Below are 23,192 nucleotides of genomic sequence, written 5' to 3' on the forward strand. Positions count from 1 at the left end.
CAGGGAATGAGGGCAGCAGGAATCCAGTGTTTCACTGCAAAAAACCAGGGAATGAGGGCAGCAGGAATCCCCCCCAGCAGTGGCAAGGACAGCAGAGCAGGGACTGGGCCAACATCTCTTACCCAGGTTTAGACTCGAAGACGATCCATGTGAAGATAAGGAAGGTGGAGGAGTCTGGGAGTGGCCGGGTCCTTGGCTGGGCAGAGGCATTCCCACAGGGCCAGGAGAGGAGGAGAAGCCAAGGCCATTGTAAAAACTGTGTCCTATGGGTGTCAAACTGCTGGATGTCCTCTTGTACAGGTCACTGCTCCCCGTCAGCGAGTCCCGGCGGGAGCCGCTGCCCGTGTTGGAGTTTGCAACTGCAAAGGGGGAAAAGAGGAGAACTGGGTGATGCCAACAAGCTGCCTCAGACACCTGGAACAGCTCCACCTGTTTTCCTACAGGTGTTGCAAGCACCCAGGTGAAATGCATTCATCAAACCCACGTTACTAATGCTCGAGCAGAAATTCTTGGCTTAAAAAAAAATCAGCGGAGATCCTGCCTTTGCATTTCTGGCTCTGTAAGTTTTTATACTGATAGAACACGTGAAAAAACACAGCTCCAAAAAATCTACGAGATCAAAAGATTAAAAATCTACCTAATGTAAGTGACCACGGTTTTGGACACAAACACTGAGCACTTCTGGACCTTCAGGAGAAGTTTTGGATTCCTCCAGGTTTTTTTCCCTAAGAACATCACTCAGTTTAACAGTAGATATCAGATCACCCTACAAGCACTGCCTCGTGTTTGTTCTCGGCCATTAGAGCTAAAACAAAGCCAACATGAGATTTTATCAGTGTTTATTTAAGAGCACGTCCAGCTTTGTGTACATTTACCTGCAATCCTTGTGCTCAGCCTTCATTAGATTAGAAAACAGCTCCTGTTTGCCCCAAGCTTTATGGAGATGGAAATCAGAATTCAATTTAACACACAAACCCAATGGTTTTTAAGAGCTGCCTTGATAGGCAAATACAAACTCTTTAAATGCACTGTCAACTTGAGGGGAAAAAAATCAATTTTGCATTAAAATCTTGTTTAATAAATAGTGAAATTGTTAACTGCAATGAACTAATCATTTTTCATGACTGCACACGAGCTCTAGAAGCAGCAGGATCACAGTTTTATTCATTGATTGAGGGAAAATAAGTTTGTGAATCTTGGCACTGAGCAAACCAGTAATGGATTTCAATTAATTAAATAAACTGAGGTGAAAGAGGCAAATGCTGTGTTTACCTCAAACCAAGATGGTTCAAATTCTCAGGCTGGGCTTAAGAAAAATATTTAGAGTAAGTTTTTATTTAAAACTGTTATTCTATGTAGTGACTGCATGTTCCTCAGCCTGCTCTGATGGAGCAGCTCCAAAGACATGTTTGAACTCGTCCTTCACACTGATGAAAGCAAGTTCACTACATAATTACTGCCCTGAGAATGAGCAGTAATTAAAACAATTGTTCCACTTCAAAAAAAAACAAACCTAAGGAAAAAAAACAAAACAAAACACAACCCCCAACCCACAGACATCTCCCTGGTTTGGTCTGGTTTGGTTCTGAAAGAAATCTTAGTCTCCAACTGCCTAAAACCAACTCAGACCACGGATGGGATGTTTCTTGCAACCACAATATGTGATTCTTTTGGTGTATGATGGACACAATTCCCAGAACAAGGCATGGAAACCATCTCAGATCAGCTTTTTAAAATCCTGAGAAGCTTCTTAGCCTTTATTCCGAGGTAAGAGACAGCACAGGAGTGGATACACACCTCTGGAGCCAATTCCTGCCAGTCCAGTATCCCCACCAAGCACAGGTAGGGAAAAAGTACTTAACAAGGGGCCAACTGGTAATGTGCATAACAAACACAGTTAATTACTGTGCTTCTAATTATCTAAAAGAACTTTCACCAGAAAGTGCTGCAGATTTTCAAAGCCCTAAGTCGTCCCTGGAGGAAGATTTCCACTTAGTCTTGGATGGATGAGGGGAGCTCAGCTCAGGAGCTCGGAGCAGCAGCTCCAGTGGATTCCCAGCCTGCTCAGGGCTCCCTGCTGCTCTCCCTTCCCCCTGGAAGCAGCTGCTGTCCTTACCTGCTGTCCCAAATCCTCCCAGTGCAGAGCCCAGCGTGGCCCCCAGGGAGCTGCTGCTGCCGAAGCCCAGGGAGGTGTTGGCAGGCTGGGCAGAGCCCTGAGAGAAGAGGGAGCTGCTCTGGGAATTGCTGCTCAGGGAGTTGTTGCCGTAGAAGGAGCTGGAGGCCAGGTTGTTGGTGGGCTGCTGCTGGGGCTGGGGCTGGGGCTGCTGCGTTCCCAGAGGCCGGAATGGTCCGTTGGTTGTCCCTGCCAGCCCTCCCGCCGCTCCGTTGGCCGAGGCCGCGGCCGCCGCGACCGCTGCAGGAAAAGCAATTGGAAAAATTCCTTTAAAAAGCCGAAAAGAATTCATTTTCATCACAGTTTCAGTTAAAACTCATCAGGTTCCTTGTAATTGTTACATGTTTTTTTTTTTCCTTCCAGGATGAAAATCTCCCTTTCACACCAAACTCGGCGTAAATTCTCTTTATTTCCCATCCCAGCTCCCCAAGTGTCGCCCAGAGCCCCCAAACACCAGCAGTGCCCAGCTGTTCTTGCTGATGCTTGTGTTGTTAGAGCTCCACAGATCAAACACAAATGGTCCCTTTGTCCCAAGATCCCAGATTCCAATCGATACAGTCCCACACTTGCAAAAGTCAATTAAGAAACGCGAGTTTTAAAATAAGTGAAAATGTTATTTAGCACATGAAATCTGCAGTGCCAAGAACATCGAACCCGAGGGCTCTTGTTTTTCAGCCAGTTCCAAAGTAAAAGAAAAAGCAAAATAAACAAGGGCTACAGGAAAACAATTAAAAGGCCCGTTTCATAATCTATTGCTAACACTGGCTTACCCACGGATTCTGGCTGGAAAAGTCCTTTTAAAGCCTTAAACTCCCAAGGAACCCTAATAAATCCCAAAACAGCTCATGGCAAAGGCCAGGCATGGACCATTTTAGGCAAGGTGATCATATCATAGAATGTGTATCACAGACTCGTTTGGGTGGGAAGGAAAATTAAAGCCCATCTCATTCCACCCCCTGCCATGGGCAGGGACACTTCCACCAGCCCAGGTTGCTCCAAGCCCTGTCCAACCTGGCCTTGGACACTTCCAGGGATCCAGGGGCAGCCACAGCTTCTCTGGGCAACCTGGGCCAGGGCCTCCCCACCCTCACAGGGAAGGACTCTTTCCCAATATCCCATCTCTCCCTGCCCTCTGGCAGTGGGAAGCCATTCCCTGTGTCCTGTCCCTCCATCCCTTGTCCCCAGTCCCTCTCCAGCTCTCCTGGAGCCCCTTTAGGCCCTGCAAGGGGCTCTCAGCTCTCCCTGGAGTCATCTGAGAATCCTACACAGGCCAAAAGCTTTAGCAGGTGGGAAAGCAGGTCCAGCAGACAAATTTAAACAACAATCATGAAACCCTATGAAACAACTTGAGTTCCTGTCCCCTCCCTCTCTGAGGCTGCTCTGAAGGCTCAGCCCAAGTGAGCACACGGGATGTTCTCCACAACAATCCCCACACGGATCTCAGTGAGGGCAAGTGTGTCATCACGGCCAGCAGAGCTCAGAGGGGCTGGGGCTGGGCACAGGGCCACTGGCACGGGGAGGGAGCAGCACTCACCTGCCTGGGCTGCAGAGGAGCTGATGATGACAGGGGCAGGGGCCACGAGGCGCACGGGGGCCCCCAGGCCGTTCCTGGCCCCCGCGTTCACCACCAGGGCCCCGGTTTGGTCGTAATAAGCGGCAGGAGCCAGCACTGGGTACCCTGGGGGGGCAAAGCACAGGTGAGGGGTCAAGCAGGGCAGCACCCAGCAGGTCCAGCATCTCCACGGCACTGTGGTGCAACATTACATCATTTACAACAGCACAATTTAGCACCATTTTTAAAGGAAATCTGAGCGGAAAAGGAAAAAGTAACAACAGCTCTGCTACTCCTGAAAAGAAAAAATTTAAATCCATGTTGAAGTCCATGATTTTATAATAAGTAAGACTTTGAGGCAGAGAAGAATTTTTTCCTCCTCAAAGCCACTGGCATTGCCCTCAGTGTAAATTCAGTTACACAGATCAAAAAAAGGGGTTAAAACACAAAACCCACCATTTTCTTTTAAAGGTACACCTTGTGCTGGGACCTTTCAGATCTGTGAACACTCTGCATGTCCAACTACCCTGCTGTGGGCTGAGGCTGTCAGGGGGCACACACTTGGAACTTGAAGTTATATATCATAAATATATATATTTAATAATAAATAAAATATATATTATATATAATTTATGTGTAAATATATATAAAATATATATATAATATAAGTCATAAATCATTCTTTAATACATATAAACAAACACTTTAAAATATGCTGGTGATACACACAGCAGCACACTGTCAGTAGTATATAGTGATTTAGGTACCTTACTATAGAGTTCTAATTAAATGGAGATATTCAAATTAAATAGAGAGCTTCTCCAAGGTGAGGGGAGGTCACAAAGAGAAAGTTCTCTGTAAGTATTTGCCTTGCAAATTTATATATACACACATATATAAACATATATAAATGTATATTTGCTTTTCCAATATAACCCAAATAACAGATTTAAGGAAATTTGCAGCTTGCTGGAAACATGCACATTACAGTTCACTTTGTAACTTAATACAGCAACATTCTTCTTAAACTATTAAAAAACCACATTTACAACCGTGTGACACTTCCAGCAAGGAGACCTGAAGTCCAAATAATCCTTTTTCCTTACATTTGACCAGCACATTATTCTAAAAGATGCTTAGGTTTGTCCTCTGCCATTACAGTAAATATTCTGAATAACTGAATGTCAAAAGCAGCCTCATGGATCAGAGTGAGAATTCATACAGCAGATCCTCTCAGGAAGAATTATAAATCAGAATTAAACCTGCTCCTTTTATCCCTTTTCTTTTCCTGTTTTTAGGCAATTAGAAAGAAGCAATCCTGAAGGGGAAGTCCCTGATCTGTGGAAGTCAAGCCCTGGGCAGGGATGGAGAAACAAGATGACTGAACAGGACTAAGATCCCTCTCGGAGGTTTCAAACGCAGATCCTGTAAGCTCGAATGAGCCACGGGAAAATCTGAAGGCAATTTTCCAATTCTTTGGAATACCCAAGTAATTAATGCACCTGTACAGTGGATAACTGTTGTTTTCACCTGTGACACAGGTACCTACCCCCTGGTTCTGAGGTTCTGTGCTGCAGAGCTGGTTGGGGTCACATCGAAACCCCTCCTGCACCCACAGATTACACCCCAAACTGCTGCAAACAAACACTGCTGAATCCCAGGCAAACATGACATATGGAGACATGAGATCCACCTTCATGGCTCTCCCTGGGCCCTGCAGAGGCTGTTCCTGCCCTGGTCATACCTGGCATTCCCGCTGCCAGCCCCTGGCCGAAGGCGAGGGCGGAGTTGACGGCGGCCGCGGCCACCAGTGGGTCGGTCTGCTGGCCCTGCTGGTTCTGGTTGGGGGTCAAGGGACGCTGGCTGGCTCCTCCACGGAGAACCTGTGGAGACAGAGGAACATCCAGGTGTTTATTTTGGGGCCCAGGAGCAAGTCACCATCAGCAGGCACTTGTAGGAGCAGCAGGAGCAATCTAGTTGAACCTGCTGCACCAACAACGGGTGACACCCTTGACTCCCCTTCACTCCTAATCAAATTTTCTTGATATTTTTTGATATACAAGAAGGACACTGAGGGGCTGGAGCATGTGCAGGGAAGAGAAGGGAGCTGGGAAGGAGCTGGAGCAGCAGGAGCAGCTGAGGGAGTTGGGGGGGCTCAGCCTGGAGAAAAGGAGGCTCGGGGGGACCTTCTGGCTCTGCAACCCCCTGACAGGAGGGGGGAGCCGTGGGGGGGTCGGGCTCTGCTGCCAGGGAACAAGGGACAGGAGGAGAGGGAACGGCCTCAGGCTGTGCCAGGGGAGGCTCAGGTTGGATACTGGGAAAATTCTTTGCTGAAAGGGTGGTCAGGCATTGGCAGGGCCTGCCCAGGGAGGTGATGGAGTCCCCACTGCTGGAGGTGTTCAAAAAACACGTGGATGTGCTGCCTGGGGACGTGGTTTAGTGTGGACCTGCCAGTGCTGAGTTAATGGTTTAACTCAATGATCTTCAGAGGGCTTTTCTAACCTTCCTAACTTTATGATCCAACCTTCAATCCCCATCCTTGGATGGAAGTGTTTACAAGCCATCTGCCCATCCCAGGTAACATTTGCTCTCTGGTAAAGGCCCTCTTGAGCAAAAACCTTAAAAAGCCCAATTTAGGAGCTGGAGGCCGACAACATGAGGTGACCTGGGTTTTTCCAAGGTACCAGCTCCTCTAGAAAACAGTGACCTAGTGACACAACTGGGAAATAAAGACCAAAGAGCCCCCACTGTGCTGTGTCTGGAGGAGTTCTCGTGGTGCTCTCAAAGGGATGATGGCAAAGTGGCCTTTGCTGTAATTACCTGTGACAGCCTCTGTTTGCCAAAGCCTTGCAGTCCAGGGGGGGGCAGGTCTGCACCCACCAGCAAGGTCAGTGTGTTAAAGGAGCCATCCCTGGGTCCTCTGGCTGCAAGAGGTGACATCGTGTGTGTCACCTGACAGAGTCATTAACAGGGAAAAATGACTTTGTGCACGGAGGGGCTGGGAGAGGGGGCTGAGGTGATTTAGATGTGCCTGAGTCTGCTGTCACTGTCACAGCCTGGAATTCCTGGAGGAGACTGAGGGGAGACCTCAGTGCAGTTCCAATTCCTGGGCAGGGGCAGAGGAGGGGCAGGGACTGAGCTCTGCTCTGGGGGAGCAGGGACAGCACCCAGGGAATGGCTGGAGCTGTGTCAGGGCAGGCTCAGGTTGGATCTCAGGCAAAGGTTCTTCCCCCAGAGGCTGGTTGGGCACTGCCCAGGCTCCCCAGGGCAGTGGGCACAGCCCCAAGGCTGCCAGAGCTCCAGGAGGCTTTGGCTGATCCTCTGGGGCACAGGGGGTGACTCTTGGGGCTGGGCCTGTGCAGGGTTCAGGGTTGGACTCCACAATCTTTGTGGGTCCCTCCCAACTCAGCATATTTTGGGATTCTGAGTCTCTCAGAATTCCAATGGGTGCAGCTGCAGCACTGGAGTGCTCATGGCTTTTATTAATACACTATTAAGGTGTCATAAGGGTGACAAATCAACTGTCCATAATCATTGCTCCAGGTTTCCAAAACCTCTGCCTCAGCACTTTTAATCCAAACAATTCCTGCTGCATCCTCTTATGGATGCAGGTTTGCATTATAAACACCACTCCTGATCCCACTCACGCCAGCTCCATGCCTATAAAAGTAATGAAAAATACTATAAAGGCTACTGGCACTGATATATTTTATTTTAATAGCCTGGTCCTTTGCAGAAGCTCTCTTAACACACACCCTCCTCATCTGAAAAGGTCTTTTAGCACCACCCAACACTGGAGTTTGCTTTAGTTTTCAAAGCAGAAGCTCAAAAATTCAGCTGCCAGTTGCTCTTTATTCTGCCACTTCAGGCACCCAAGGACCAGAAAGGAGGGCTCTGTGTCACTGTGAGAAAGGAGCCATCTCCCTTTTGGGCAGCAGAACAAACCCACTCTGTTCCCAAGCAGGAAGAACCATGGGACAGATGCTGAGAAATTTGTGTGAAGCCCTTGTCTGGTGAGGAGCAGCTCTGACCAAACCCCAGACAAGCTCCTGGGCTGTGCCCAGAGCTGTCCAGGTAACTGAAGCCCAATCTGGTTCCTGATACCTGTTCCACGAGCCTTGCTGAGGCCTGAGAGCAGAAAAGGAGACCACATCCAAGTGTGTGTCCAAAGGAATGAGGATCAAAGGAAGGATGGTGGGACACCTCTCACCCATCCAGTATTTAACTGAATTCCTGGGGTTTAGCACCATCAGTTTAGTCTGAAAGTTTGGGTTGTTTCAAAATGTTGATTAAAACAGCAAAGTACTGCCCAGAGAAGCTGTGGCTGCCCCACCCCTGGAAGTGTCCAAGGCCAGGCTGGACAGGGCTTGGAGCAACCTGGGCTGGTGGGAGGTGTCCCTGCCCATGGTGGAAACAAGACTGTGCTTAAGGTCCCTTCCAACCCAATCATTCCCCCATTCCAACAATCTGCACTCCTACACAACTTTGGCAAATGTTTAGGATGGCTTTTCCTTTTCTATAAGGAAGAAAATTCTTGTACCCCATTTATTCTTGTGCCATCTCTCAGTTTCCACCTTCTGTTCCAGCAGCTTAGATTCCCATTTGTGTCATCTGCATGTGCAGAAGCACAACTGTGATTAAACACCAGACCTTTAGAATGCTTATTTTACTTGAGGTCAGGGAAATTAACCCAGTTAAATTTCAAATACAGGGGAGAGCCAAAAAAACCCAACCAACCCTGAACAAGAAATGGCACAGTGATTCATCACAAAGATGCAGAACAATTATCAGCAGGAGAAAAAAATACATGCTGGATAATCCAGTGTGTTGTCAATGCCAAGGGATTAAGGCACAGGAGCAAAGCCCATCCTTTAGGAAGTATGTAAGGACACAATTCCCTCTTCACTGTGTTTTAAAAAAGCAAATACCATTTAACCAGCAGATACCTGTCTCAACATTCATCTTTAACACATTTACAGAGGTAACAGCAGATCATATGGAAAAACCTTCATTAAATTTATTTATTTCCTCCTTTTAGCTGTCAAATTTCTGTAATTTTTGTGCAGACTAAATCAAAACAGCTGCAGTTTGCCTCATAGAAATAGAAAACTTCATGTTTTCTTTTCACACTCATCTTTAGCCTCCAAGTCCTCACATGGACACCAAACCTATTCACTCTGCTACTATTTTGACCTCTTTAAAGCCAGTCTTCACTAAAAAAACCATTTCATAATGGGCAGCACCCTGAAGATAAGGACACACTGACATTTAATATTTGAGTGCAGTCACCACCCCTAGAAGTGTTCAAAAAACAAGCAGCTGTGGCACTTTGAAGTATGGTTTAGTGGGAATGGGGATTGGACTTGGATGATCTTGGAGGTCTTTTCCAACCTTAAAGATAATTATCATCAGCTTCAAATTGCAGTGCTGGGCACAGTGATGGGTTGTAAGATGCTGACTGCTGCCTGCACACCAACTTTGCTGTGTTTGCACAGCTCAGGGTGTTCACAGCCTGAGTCATTTATGCTTCCCAAAGCACTAACACTCAATAACTCACCCCCACCAAGGTACCTGTGCCCTCTCCACATGCAAGACAAATAAATCAAGTAACAAAATGCACAGATGGTTTTTGTCCTTTTTTCAGGAGAGGTCAAAGGCTCTTCTTGTCACCTTAAAACTACTTGGATTTGAGGGTCAGGAGCAGGCACTGACAAAAACAGGGTTCTTAATGGCTGGAGTTGTGTCGGGGTGTTTAGGCTGGATATTATGGAAAGGTTCTTCCCCCAGAGGGTGGCTGGGCACTGACCACACTCCCCAGGGCAGTGGGTACAGCCTCAAGGCTGCCAGAGCTCAGGGACAGGGCTTATTAGAGAATTTGTGCCTGTTCCCTTCCTCCCCTTTCCCCAGGTGTGCTCTCCCCTCAGCAGCCTGTGGGTGGTTTGCTGAGTTGGTGTGACCTCCCTGTGCTTCTGCAGCAGGTTCTGATCCTCAGAGAAGCACTTCTGGAAATGGGTGAAGCATCTTCCTTTGGGAAGCATTTTTGTAAACAGGTGAAACCTCACAGAAGACACTGAGCTCTGCTCTGGGGGAGCAGGGACAGCAGCCAGGGAACGGCTGGAGCTGTGTCAGGGCAGGCTCAGGTTGGATCTCAGGCAAAGGTTCTTCCCCCAGAGGCTGGTTGGGCACTGCCCAGGCTCCCCAGGGCAGTGGGCACAGCCCCAAGGCTGCCAGAGCTCCAGGAGGGTTTGGCTGATCCTCTGGGGCACAGGGGGTGACTCTTGGGGCTGGGCCTGTGCAGGGCTCAGGGCTGGACTCCACAATCCTTGTGGGTCTTTCCAAAAGGCCATTCTGTGCCTCAAAGCTGCTCCAAAGCGTTCTGTGGGATGTAGGAGCCCCCCAGCCTTACCTGCTGCTGGCCCTGCTGGGTTTGCTGGGTCGTTTGCTGGTTTGCTGAGTTGGTGGCGGCGGCGGCAGCGGCCGCTTGCTGCTGGAACAGGCTGGCGGGATAAACTCCCCAGGGAGTGACTCCATAGTACTGGTGAGGGACAACAGCCGGGCCTGCAACAGCGAGGGAACGTGTCAGCTTCTGGATCATGACAGGGTTACGTGGCCAACAGTCAAAAACACCTCTGCTCATCACATTTGGTTCAGCAAATCCCATTGCAGCGTGAGCCGCGTGAAATCCTCTGCAAATACAGAGGGATTCTGGCATTTATTACACATTTTTAAAAAGCTTCCAAGTCAAACCTGAAATTCCATCTTCACTTACTTTTACCTTATCGGAGGAGGTCAAACTCAGCTGCCAGTGATCCTGTTGAAAGTTGGTTTTATTGTTGTGCCCTAATTTTGCAGTGAAGGAATGAAACTTTAACCAAAAGAGAGGGAACCGTGTTTAAGCACAGGGATAAACTTCTAATCTCAGCTGACATTCACAGCTCATCTACCATTTAGCTCCTCGATAAATTAACAAAACCTCTCCACAGCTGAATAGCATCAATTCTCAAGTGTTTAATGTTATTTTTCCAGCCACTCAGTCCTACTTTGCATTTGCAAACCCCCAGAAAAGAGGCTGCACGATCCTGTCTCTTCTCACATTCCCTCCTCCAACTTAAGAGGCTTTAAAAAATAATAATAATAATCTTGGAGAGCAGCAGAAATAGCCTCTCTTTTGAAGATGCACTGTGTTTTATCAGGTCTCAGGACACCACACACAATTTGGAGATAGCAGGATGGAACCTCTATCCTTAAATAATCCCACTTGGCACAAGGCTGAGGAAGCAGAGAGTACTCTGTGCTGGAGGGAGGAGTCCCTCCCACCAAATAACAGGGATGTGAATCCAATAATATTTTTTAATATGACTGTTTGATATCTTTTAGAAAGGTCAGCGGAAAAATAGAAGTATTTCCTTTCCTTTCTAAATACATCCTTCATCCCACAGGCCCCTTCCCCACAGCAGGAGGAACCAGGTCGAGTGTCACAGTCACGTGTGACACTGTGGAATAAATGAGTCTTTAATTAATTTTGTTCATATTTGGAGTAAAAATAGAGGGTTTTTTTAAGGAGACACAGGGAGCAGCTGGGTTCTAACCAAGCACTGCAGTGTTGCTGTGAGTTATGAGTGTGACACATGGGCTGAGCACTGGCCCAAAGAAACTAAGAGACTATTCCCCCAAAAATGGCCTTAAGGTGAGGGAGGGCAGGGTTAGATGGGATATTGGGAAGGAATCCTTCCCTGTGAGGGTGGGGAGGCCCTGGCACAGGTTGCCCAGAGAAGCTGTGGCTGCCCCTGGATCCCTGGAAGTGTCCAAGGCCAGGTTGGAGCAACCTGGTCCAGTGGAAGGTGTCCCTGCCCATGGCAAGGGGTGGAACTGGATGGGCTTTAAGGCCCCTTCCAGCCCAAACCATTCCAGGATTTTATGAAAAATGAGGGATGACAGTAGTAAAGGAGATGGAAAAAGACACTACTGAGTGTAAACTTGTATATGACAAAGGGGACTAATCTTAGAAGTACCTTTTTCTTTTGTTTTTGGTTTTTTGTTTGGTTTTTTTTTCACAGTAACGTGTTTGGCTCAAATGAATTCCCACAGAATGCCAAAGCCATCCACTGTGGAAGAGCCTGGATGAGCTCCTGCTCCCACAGCCTATCCAGCAACACTTGGGGATATTCATTCCATATTTCATGTCAGATATTAAATCCATATTTCAAACATGTACTGGTTACTCTTCAGGATTTAGGTGCCCAGCCCTGTGCACAGCAGGGAGATGCTCCAAGTGCCCTGATCCCTGATGCCAGGCACCTGCTCAACATCTGGATTTGTGTCTCTCACTAAAGCTCTGCCCTGAAGCCCCTCCTTGCTGGATTTACTGTGTCAGGCAGAGAAGGTGACCTTCTCTTACTCAATACTGCTCTTGGAGCAGCAACCACTCATTTCTTACCTTCCAACCTGCAAATTCACAGGCTAAAATGAAGAAAAGCTGCAGCAAATTAATCAGTGCCTGGTGGTGGTGCCTGTTTTGACCTCAGCAGTTACACACACGTAACTAGAGGGTGCCTACAACCTGTTTATACTCAGTGAATGCAGATCAGACACCAACTGCTGGGGTTCTCCTGCACCCAACAGGGAAAGAGCTGCAATTGCTTCACTTCATGCAAGTAATTACCCTGCATTTGCCCTCAGGCTGCTGGGAAGTTGCTGCAGTACCTTTTATCTGGGCAAAATTTGGGGTATTTTAGTCTCAGCTCTAATTATCAAACAAGCACGGTCTAGATGGGTTTTTCTCTCCTAGTTAGAGGTTGCTCATCCGAGCTGCAGAAGCCTCAGGTGTTTAAAAGCAGAGGAGACACAGAGGCTTTGAAGTTTTTCAGGCAGCTGGGCTTAAAAGGGCTGCAAGTCTGGCTCAGCTCCTTTGAGCACACGGTGAGGCTCATTATTGAACAGTGTTCTCAGTGAGGGCAAGTGTGTCATCACTGCCAGACTCCCAGGAACAGCCCAGTGCTGCCTCACTGCAGGAGATGCTGCACCTGCTTTGGCACTAATTAAAGCTGTGCATTCCTGAGAAAATAAAAGCCATTCCGGGGCCTTTGAACCCAAATCTTCCCACTGCCACGTCTCACACGTGGGCCACAGACACCCACAAATATTCCTTTCAAGAAACATTACCAATCCAGCTGTAAGTGTGTTCAGAACACAGGTTTTCTGCTTTTAGTCTCTGCCTCCACACTGGAATCTCTCCGAGCAGAAGCCAAACCTGCTCCCTGCAGGAACAGCCAAGGATGAGGAATAGTGGCACCAGGTAAACAGCCTCAAAGACCTCAAACACAAGGCTGAAAACAGCAAATTAGTGATTCCAGTGAGTTGTCAGGTGACCCCTTGGGAATTCCCAGCGTGGCAATCCCAGGGATCCGTGGTGTCCTTTTAGGGATGGGGGTGAGAAACAGCTCAACTTCCAGGGTGGTGGTGAAGCCCCTGATCCAGAGGAGGAAAGACAGCCCTGCACATGAAATCCAGGTGCAGGTGCTCCCAAATCCCAGCTGGAAGGTGTGTGCCTGTATCCACAGCTGGCTCCAGCTCTGAGCTGGGCACAGCTCAGCATCAAGTGAGCCAGGCTTAAGGATCTTCCCTCCAAACCCTTTGCTGGGAGCACTGAGTTTCCCTGGGTGCAGATCACCCCCTTCTCTGCAAAGAGCAGAAACACTTTTCTACCTGAATCATTTCCCAACTGGCCTTAAAAAAGGTAAGATTCCTCTTTTGTGAGTGACATCTTTCCCAAATGATGGAAGGCAAATCACAGCACTTTTCAAAGACAGCAGCATCTTCCCCACGGTTTAAACTCATAAGTGAGGGGTTTTTTCTAGAAGTCCTTCCCTCTGCATTCAAATTTGTTCTTTAAAATGCTGCTATTGTTGGGAAGAAAAGAGTATTATCACAGAGCTGACAGTCTTACAGTCATGAAAAAGCTGCCATAATGGCAGAACCTTAATTGACAGGTTATCTCTGCCATAAAACACACACATGAGTTTCCCCTTCACTCAAAGAGTAACTGTGAGCAATAAACCAGCACCAACTCTAAACTCATTCCTTCCATCTCAAGGCTTCTTCAAGTCCTCCCAGTTTAACACTTCCACACACATCAGGGAGGCCTTTTGGATTTAATGTGTAACTCTAAATATTTAAATTGTCCCATGTCCCTCCCTCTCATTACAGAAAAGAGGTTCTCAAAACTGCTCAAGTCTAGACGGAAAAGATGCTTTTCCTAAAACAAACATCAACAAGAATTTTGTTACCTGGCCATTTCTAGGGGCTAAAACCAATAAGAAGGTTAAAGTAACTTGCATTTCTCAGTGGTGTAATACCATAAATACACTGCAGTGCACTGCTCATTCTTTTGTTTTGCTTAAAGTGTCACAAAAAAAATTATTCAAGTAGAGACCCTGATGCCAAATTTTGGAATGCTTCAGACACCCTGGGGTATGATATTTCCCAGTTCAAATGTCTAAGGCCCCAGTCAGACATTCAGCAGCTGCAGCTTCAACACTGCTGAGAAAAATGAAAAAAAAAAAAACAAAAAACAAAAAACCCCAAACCAGTTGTGGCCAACACTCGGTGTTTCCTAGAAATCTGGCTCATTTCCACGTGGTTTTTCTATGAAATCAAGATGCTGACCTGCTGCTCCACTGCACTTCAGTGTGTTCCTCAGAGCTGAGCTTAAGAAGCACTGAGGTGCTGCAAAAAGGCCAAGCAGAAACCTCTTCTTCCAGGAATCATCCACAAATCACCTCTCCTGCCTGAGACTGGAACTGCTGCTGCTCTGGGACCTCTTCCCTCTTGAGTCCTCACTGAACTTCCTACTTCTGTTTGCCAACAGCAGTTCAGCTCATTCATTCTCTACTACATTCACCATCACATGGTGGTTTATCAAGGCCTGGACTATCAGGAATATCCTTGTACTCTAACTCTTGGCTCCCTCCCACGTAATCACTGCGTTGATTTGTTTGCCAACAACGTGTTGTTGCCTCCCCTTAACCACACTGTGTCATTACACAATCCCCATACAGAACTCACAGCAGCCAAGTGCAAAGCCCACACCTTCAAATCATGATCTTGGGACTTTACATCCATCCATATCATCCACTAAAAACTGCCTCCAAGTGGGTAACAGTTGGTGAAATCCCATTTCAGAGCTTGACCTGATGCGGGTCTCCAAGATTAAAAGCTCAGCAGGGGTTACGTAAGAGCTGGTTGACAGGCCACAGAGTCACGTCCCAAAGCCCAGGGTGTCACATCCATGGACAACCCACACTTCAGAGGCTGGATTTGGGACAAGCCACCCCAAAGTGGGAGAGGTTTGCAGCAAGCATCCAAGTTGTAAGTGGAGCGTGGCAACAGCGAACCATAAAACCCCCCTAAGCTGATTTTATCTGAAGCACAGAATGCTCCCTCTGCTCTTGGTCAAGGAAAGCAAGGCCTGGTTATGAAAATGCTCTTTTAAAAGCACGTTCTTCCTTTGTCCTCAACCATTAGGCAAGAACTTTATGGCTCACACAGCAGAAGTTCAACGTACAGCGTGTTCCCCACGCTGCTGATAAGCTGCTGCCCTGAGCTGGCACCTCGAGATACAACGACTCTGGCTGTGACAGTTGGGAAGAATTTGGAAAGTGATACATGAACGTTTGGAGAGAGATCTTGCACGAAGACAAGAGCCTCCATCCTCACCTGCCATCTGGGAAAGTGCACATTCCCAGCCTGGGCCTCACAGCAGACAGGGGATGTTTTTACCTGGAGAGCCTGGGAAGGGTAAATTCTCCCCAGACTCCTCAAAAGGGAAGGCCTCGTTTGCAGGATGCACCAAAGCACATCGAGCTGAACAGAAACGAGACACAACTTCCCTGGCAGGGAAAAACACCCTCATCTTTCCAGCCTTTAATAAGTGGATTTTCAAAGGTATCTCTGGCTCCTGTCACTCACCAAACATGGAGCAACTTTTGTGTCTGCGGGTGGCTCATTTCAGATTTGCTCTGGTTGAGGATAAACAACCAGAGCAGAACCCACAGCAAGTGTTAAACAAGAATTACCACATTTAATCTACAGAAAACAGAGTTTCCATGGCAAACTCTGTTTCTACTCCCTGACATATGATTATATCAATTATCTCTCCACAGAAATCACAATGTACTGATGTTTGATTTTCAGAATCACACACTCAGAGCAGTTTTGGTGCAGTCCTCCATCTTTAATAAGTGGATTTTCAAAGGTATTTCTCGCTCCTGTCAGTTCCCAAAACACCCCAAACTTTTATGTCTGCAAGTGCTTCATTTGAGATTCGCTCTGGTTGAGGAGAAACAACCAGAGTAGAACCCACAGCAAGTGTTAAACAAGAATTACCACATTTAACCCCCAGAAAACAAGAGTTTCCACAGCGAATTCCACTTCTACTCCCCGACAAACAACTGTATCAATTATCTCCCCACAGAAATCACAATGTGCTGGTGTTTGATGCTCCCAAGGACAGACTCAGAGCAGTTTTGGTGCAGAGGAAGGCACAGACAAGTGGAAGGGTCTCACCTAACGTGGCAGCTGCCGCCAGTCCGGCCGCGTACGGATCCGTCCCCGGGGGAGCCGCGCTGATGATGTAGGGATTGGGAACAAAGGCAGCAGGAGCTAAACCTGCTGAAAACATACCTGTCAGTGAAAACAAACTTAACTGGGGCTGCAGCCCTACCAGAACACCTCTGGCCACCTGCCTGAGGAACACAAAACTCGGGTTGATTTAGTATTTTTAAGCTTTTTAGGGGTGGGTTTTCTACGGTGAGTGAGAAACTGCTGAGTCTTAATAGAGTTTATATAAAGGAAAATTAATTCCAAGGATGGAATGCTCCCTGAGGAAAGCTCAAGGGGTAAAATACTTATATAAAACAGCTCAGGTAGGAGCTGACAGATCTTTACTGTTCAGGTGAATGGAGAGTAACATGAACTAAGTGTTTGTTACTACTCTGCATTTCCTACAGCGAGTAGGTCAGGACCCAAACTACCCTGTTTTGAGTTCCATGCCCATTACAGGACACCAGTCCTCCAACTGGTTAGTTTGGAAAGAGTTCAGGGGTGTACAGGCATTCCCTTGCTCTGCAAAGGAACAGTTTAATCATTAGAGAAATCCCCGGTGGGCGGGAGAGGGGTGGGGAAGGGAGGAAAGGTGAAGGGGAGGAAGTTAAAAAGCCAAATAACTCAAATTCAGGTCTATCCCTGAACTCCACTGAGCACACAAGGGCACTGCACAGAGCTGGGAGAGTCCCAACACATTTCTAGTGGGATTCTGGGTTGGAAAAATTTCACTTAAAATGCTTAATGTGTTAAAAACGTTTAACCCTAAGATGGTTCAACCCTTATCATCCAGGAGTAGAACTCTACAGTTCTCCCTGTTTTCTATGCACAGGGCTAAGTGCTTTCTCACCAGTCAGTCTGTACTCTTTTAATAATATGAACCATGTGCTTGCATGAATTTTATCCTTCAATTATAAAGTCAGACCCCAGGCAGCTGGACCACAGGCAGCACATCCAGATTTATATTCAATTGGGCATTTTCCCCTCCCTTTATTGTGCTGCTTACCCTGGTTTATGCCTCACTCAGAGCAAGCAAGGACTTCCAAAGGCTCTCCTGACTGAGCAGCACTCTCAGAAGGGTGAGAGTGTCAATCCTGCCAGACATGAGAGCTCTTTTAAACCCTTTTCAAGAGTGCAAAGAGATACCCACCAAATCTTTCAAGCACATCTTTAAACAATCCACTCCCACTTGTGTGCTGATTACCAGCTGCAAAAATACCCTCTAAAACCTCCCGATTTTTTTCTCCCTGGTGTTTTCCCACTGGATTAAGAGAAGGGCAGTGAAATGGGATGGATTTAAGGCAGGACTTACCTATGTGTGGCTGGTGGGCAGCAGCCAGGGCGTATTGCTGCTGCTGTGCTGCCGTCAGCTGCTGCACCGCCAGGGCGTTGGGTCTTTGGAACAGCTGCAGGGCAAAAAACCACAAGCATGGCACTCAAATCAGGCACAAAAAGCTGTCTTCTCTTTCTTTTAAAGCAATTCCTTTACACTAGATTCTGTTTCACTGCTACAGATATTTCTTCTCTTTAAAGAGAAACGTTTCAGAAGGAATTGAGAAAACCCAAATCCTCGGGAGGGGGGTGGTGGTAAAAAAACCTTTGGAGATCAATTGCCTGTGTTAATCCACCTGAAAAAAAATGCAGTTCTGAAGCACAGCTACCCACAGCTGGGGTTTCCTCTGCTATTCCCTCCCTGCACAATTCCCAAAGGCCATTTTTCCCAACTCATCCCCACACACCCAGAGCCCCCAGCCTGTGGGTCACCAGAGGAGTCCGTGGGCAGCACCAGGTCTGGAACACACCGAGCCCAGTCACTCCAGTGGACTCTCCCAGATGGCCTGGAGTGGGAATTGGGATGGCAGAAGGCTGCAGAGCCAGATGGGCAGCGGTGACACACCTGAGATGCCTCCAGAGCCACCTCAAGAGCCCCCAGATGGGATTCCAGCCTCGGGGATCACAAACCTCCCTTTATTTGCTCCCTTTATTGCTAACCTTGCATCTCCAGCCTCTCCTACGGGAATCCAGGCAGGAACTGGAAATTCTTTTTTGACCACAGACACAAACCAGACCTGGGGACATTCTGGTTAAGCCACCCAAAGCACAGCTTAGAGCCAAAGCCAGCTCAGAGCTCCCTGAAATCTTAGGGATCAATGGGCAACATTAGTGAGAACAGTCAGTGTTAATGATCAGTTCTCAAGGTTATTGAGAATTTTTTTCTCCATTAAAAAAAGAAAGGATTCCATTAATCTTTGAAGTATTTTTGTCTAGGTTTGGGGGTTTTTTATTCACCCAGGTCCTTACTAAAACTTTATTTCTCCAGCTTCTTATGCCTCTACTTAAGTGAACCCCTGAATCCATCCATTAACAGCCTCACTTAGCTCTAATTAAAACACCTAAGGATATACCAGCTGATTATCTACTTTGAAACTATCCAGCAGCACGTCCATGTCCATTCCCACTCCCACAAGGGATCATTCTCGAGGTGTGAACAGCTCCACAAACCACTGGGATAAATGTTTTCTCTCTCCACTCACTCACAAACAAATTGCATTCCTAAATTCGATTTTCACACCTATTACATCCTGCCCTCCCTTCAGACCCAACAACTGATACTTCAGCTGGCACAAAAGGCAACAATTCTGCCCAAATTCCTGGTAGAAACCCATGACCATCAAGAAGAAGCATAGAAACATTTAGAAAATTAGCCTGGGAGGCTTTTTTTATGGGCAAAAATTGGAGTTAAGTTTCCTGAGAGCAGGAGGAGCAAAGATGGGCGAGAAAATCCACCTCTTTTCTTCTTGTTTTTACAAGTTCAGGTGGAGGAAAAACATGCAAGGGCTCAGCATCAGATTTATGATGAGGAAACTGAGTATTAAGGGGTGTAGAATTAATCTTCTGTGTGCCATAACCCCAAGGATTGTTCACCCTTCAGGACATTGAGGCCCCTACAAATATCCAAGGGGTATCAAAATGTTCCTTACGGAAAAACAGATCAAATCTACACTTACTTTATGACCTCCCTGAGCCATAAAACAAACACACCTCTTTTTGCCTTCCCTTTTTGTCCCCAAAGGTGGCTTTCAGCAGCACTTCATGCTCACACAAAGCTGAGTGCTCATTAGGGGTGGGAGCTTCGTTAAGGTGCCATCTGCCAGCAGGAGCTGGGGCAAAGGCTTGTCCTGCCACCCCTCAGTTTAAAAAAGCAAGGACAACGTGGACAGCTACAGGAAATGCAATGAGGGATGTTGGTCTGTGGGAGTCACCAGCAACACCTTGTTCACTGATAAACATCAATGTGGAAAAAAAAAAATCTATATATCCCTATATTTATATATCTGTTCCAGTGCTGGTGTGGATTCCTCCAGAACAGCCAGCCCTGGGTTTGGGGGCTTCTTTTGTATTGAGTCCAGCAGTCCAATATTTCAGCTTTCTTCAGCTGCAAAATTTCACCAAAACCTTTAATTTTCAGGTGGTTTTGCGCATCCCTGGGATGTGTTTTTCCAGTCTGTTGATGTGTATTCTGTCAAAGTGAACTGCTGAGAAAATAGCTGGATTATTATTTACTTGTCTTAAGGGCAAAAAAGCATTTGTCTTCTCTGAAAATACCTTCTCTTGAGCTCACTTTACATGTGTGAGGACTTCCACACCTCCCAAATGCACCTCAGTGATCCATTTTCTAAATGGCAACTGGTAAAACAGAATCCTCAACTACTCGGAGCATCAATATTTCACCTGCTGCTGGGGGATATTTTGCTGTCTGTTTGCTCTCCCCCACCTTGGGAACACAGCTGATCCCTGCTAAATCTGACTGCCAGACACACAAGGCCTATAAAGGACTTTGGACAGGGATCTGGAGTGACAGGACAAAGGGGAATGGCCTTAAACTAAGAGAGGAGAGATTCAGATTGGTTATTAGGAAGGAATTGTTCCCTGGGAGGGTGGGGAGGTTGCCCAGAGAAGCTGTGGCTGCCCCTGGATCCCTGGAAGTGTCCAAGGCCAGGTTGGAGCAACCTGGGCTGGTGGAGGTGTCCCTGCCCATGGCAGGGGGTGGATGAGATGGCTTTTAAGGTCCCTTCCAACCCAAACCATTCCATGACTGTGACCTCTCCCTCTGCCTGCTTTAATTCACTGTTTTGCTCAGTAAGACTCAGCTCACTCAGAAGAAACTCAGAACAGCTCAAACACTGCAGCTGCACCTTTCATGCTGCCTGTAACATGTCCAGGGAAGCAGAGCCAAGAAAAACCATCCCAATTCCAGGCTTTACTCAGCCAGATAAGCCCCTCTACCATGGGAGCTCTGGGAATCATCAACTCCATGTATTTTAAAGCCTTGCTGTGCTGTCTCCATCTGCTGACAGCATCAGCCTACATTCCAGAACTACAAATCAGTGTTTAACTGTGGGATTGAGTAGGTGGAAAAAAAGGAAAAGAGCCCTCTGGAACAGGAATATTAACTTGAATTTACAAAGGTATCAAAAAGTGCACCAGGAGCACTTCAGGCTGTTAGAAATCCCATTTAGAGGTAAAATCTCCAACCCCCTGTCACAGTTTTGGAGGAGTTCAGTAGGATCATCCAACACTGCAGTGAGGCTGTTCTCCTCTCCTCCAGGTGTACACAGGTGAAGGATCATCTACAGCACGTGGGGGAGATCACTGAGGGAATTCCAAGGAGCCAGAACAGCACAGTTTGTGTTATAGTTATGGGAATGTTGGGTGATGAGATTCCTCTAAGCCAGTTTCTTCTGCAATATAAACATCTGACATCTCTAATCAGATTACACGTGGGTAAGACCTTCCCCTTCTTAATATTGCTTTGAGCTGTGCCTGCTTGTAATCCCTTCAAAGGATATGACGCTTCCCAGCAGCCCCACAAAGACACTTTTACGGATGAGATCCTTTGCTCAGGACATATTTCCTCCTGACAACTGAATGGAAAAAACTACACTGCCAGCAGACAGATTCCTTTCGTGCAGGCTGTGGCTGGCAGCGAGCAGCAAGGAGCACTGGGGATCATATATTAATGAAATGGGCACAAATGTGAGCCAAGATGTCTTGGATTTATACAAACGTGCACTGAGAGGTCACATTTGGCAGGGGAGAGGATCCTTATCTTTACTCCAGCACTTGGGTCAACAAAGGGCTGTTGTTTGCATTTACTGGAGGTGCAAGGAACTGTCGCAACTAAGATGAAGCTTGAAAATAACAGTTCTTGTTCAACAGCTTGAGCTCAGCAGGAGCTGAGGGGGGAGCAAAGGGTGCCAGAGGGGCAGTATGGGCTGTGCTCCTACTGCTCCCCAAAAACTCGGAGACAGGAGAGGATTTCAGCTCCATAGCAGGGCAAGGCACGTGGGGAAGGGGCTGGAGGAGGCTGAGGGAGCTGGGGGGGCTCAGCCTGGAGAAAAGGAGGCTCAAGGGGAACCTTCTGGCTCTGCAACCCCCTGACAGGAGGGGGGAGCCGGGGGGGGTCGGGCTCTGCTCCCAGGGAACAAGGGACAGGAGGAGAGGGAACGGCCTCCAGCTGTGCCAGGGGAGGCTCAGGTTGGACATCAGGAGGAATTTCTCCCTGAAAAGGGTGGTCAGGCCTTGGCAGGGGCTGCCCAGGGAGGTTTGGAGTCAGGAAGGCCTGGCTGTGGCACTCAGTGCTCTGGGCTGGGGGACAGGGTGGGCATCGGGCACAGGGGGGATCCATGGGCTGGGAGGGCTTTTCCAACCCAAATGATTCCATGATTCCCAGGCAGCCCAGCTGACAGCTTTAAACACGATTACACGGAGGTGACATCAGCTCTAGGTGGATATTAACTATCCACTTCACATGAAATAAAAATCCCAAACCCAGGCCAGCCCAAGCCAGAAATCCATGTTCCACTGCTCCCGAGACAGGCACCCTTCCCTGCTCTGCCTTACTCTGGGAGTTTTTATTTTCCCTTACTAGGTGCTAGACGTGCTAAATTTTAAATTCTTCATTTTGAAAGGCTGAAAGGAACAAATAAAAACTCCTTGAACTTGTAAATGCGCCTTCATTTAAATAGAAAACACTGAGAAAATGCAAATGACAGGCTTCCCATTCCCGCTGTATAGCCCCATCTCTAATGGTTCTTCAGAAAGCAGCTCATTTATGTAGCCCTAACTTACTGTTTTAAAAAAATACACAAGTTTCGTGGTTTGAAAGCAATTCTTGAATCCCAGATCCTACACCAGGGTAAGACAAAGACTTGAAACTATCTTGGTTTTTTTTCCTTTTTGAACTATACAGCAGCTATTTAGTTTAATCATTACAAAATTTTCCATCCTTCACCTCCCAAACGTGGTGTGGAATAAAACAGCCAAACGAGCTGTAACACAGATATTTACACTGCTATAAGACTACAGTAACTCTGAAGCCTCAGCACAATCTTGGCAGTGGTTTTCCTCAATCCCAAGTGCCAGCAGCCCTTTTGCTAAAAAAGATCAGATATTTTAAGCAAGGCAGGGTTAGTTCTATGCTCCTGCAAACAGCTACAACAAAGGATTGCTTTCTTCTTTGAGGGATATCACACTTGCAAAGGGAAGGCAATAAAGTTTACAATCATTACCCAAAGGAGCAGGAACAGAAGCAGATTAAGAGTCGATGGCTGGATCCAGGCCCAGCATTGAGGAGGAGCCAAGAGCCAGGCGAGGCCTAAGTGACTGCTTGGGGATGAGGAGCCCGGGCTCGTGTGGGAGAAAGGTCAAACAAGCTCTGAGATAAAGGTTTGGAGTGCTGGACTCTGCCCTTGGGTTTTGGACCAGGTTCAGGTACAAGCAGTGTGGTTTGAACTCAGAATTCCCTCAGTCAGGGCAGCAGAGCCCAAAGCTGGGCCGAGACAGAGCCCAAAGCTGGGCCGAGAC

At 47.4% G+C, this 23,192-nt stretch overlaps 1 protein-coding gene and 1 non-coding gene across 7 annotated transcripts in view; both read right to left on the reverse strand.

Annotated features, from left to right (window-relative positions):
* Positions 1 to 23,192, reverse strand: part of PUM1 (pumilio RNA binding family member 1) — a 60,516-nt gene that overhangs the window by 21,933 nt on the left and 15,391 nt on the right. For 4 of the 6 annotated variants that reach the window (XM_027667352.1, XM_027667347.1, XM_027667348.1 and 1 more), the window contains exons 6-12: positions 17,638 to 17,731; positions 16,290 to 16,406; positions 10,132 to 10,283; positions 5,470 to 5,608; positions 3,708 to 3,851; positions 2,117 to 2,413; positions 123 to 359 (exon numbers count right to left, since the gene is read on the reverse strand). In XM_027667352.1, the coding sequence (XP_027523153.1) occupies positions 123 to 359; positions 2,117 to 2,413; positions 3,708 to 3,851; positions 5,470 to 5,608; positions 10,132 to 10,283; positions 16,290 to 16,406; positions 17,638 to 17,731 (1,180 nt within the window). The remainder of the gene's footprint in view (positions 1 to 122; positions 360 to 2,116; positions 2,414 to 3,707; positions 3,852 to 5,469; positions 5,609 to 10,131; positions 10,284 to 16,289; positions 16,407 to 17,637; positions 17,732 to 23,192) is intronic. The other 2 variants (XM_027667351.1, XM_027667349.1) reach the window with 2 other exon arrangements.
* Positions 12,619 to 12,702, reverse strand: LOC113958823. Its single transcript, XR_003531639.1, has one exon. It is a non-coding gene; the product is annotated as a small nucleolar RNA SNORD103/SNORD85 (small nucleolar RNA).

Source organism: Corapipo altera, unplaced genomic scaffold (assembly GCF_003945725.1).
Source record: "Corapipo altera isolate COAL_440 unplaced genomic scaffold, ASM394572v1 215, whole genome shotgun sequence".
In the NCBI taxonomy this organism is placed as follows: Eukaryota; Metazoa; Chordata; class Aves; order Passeriformes; family Pipridae; genus Corapipo; species Corapipo altera.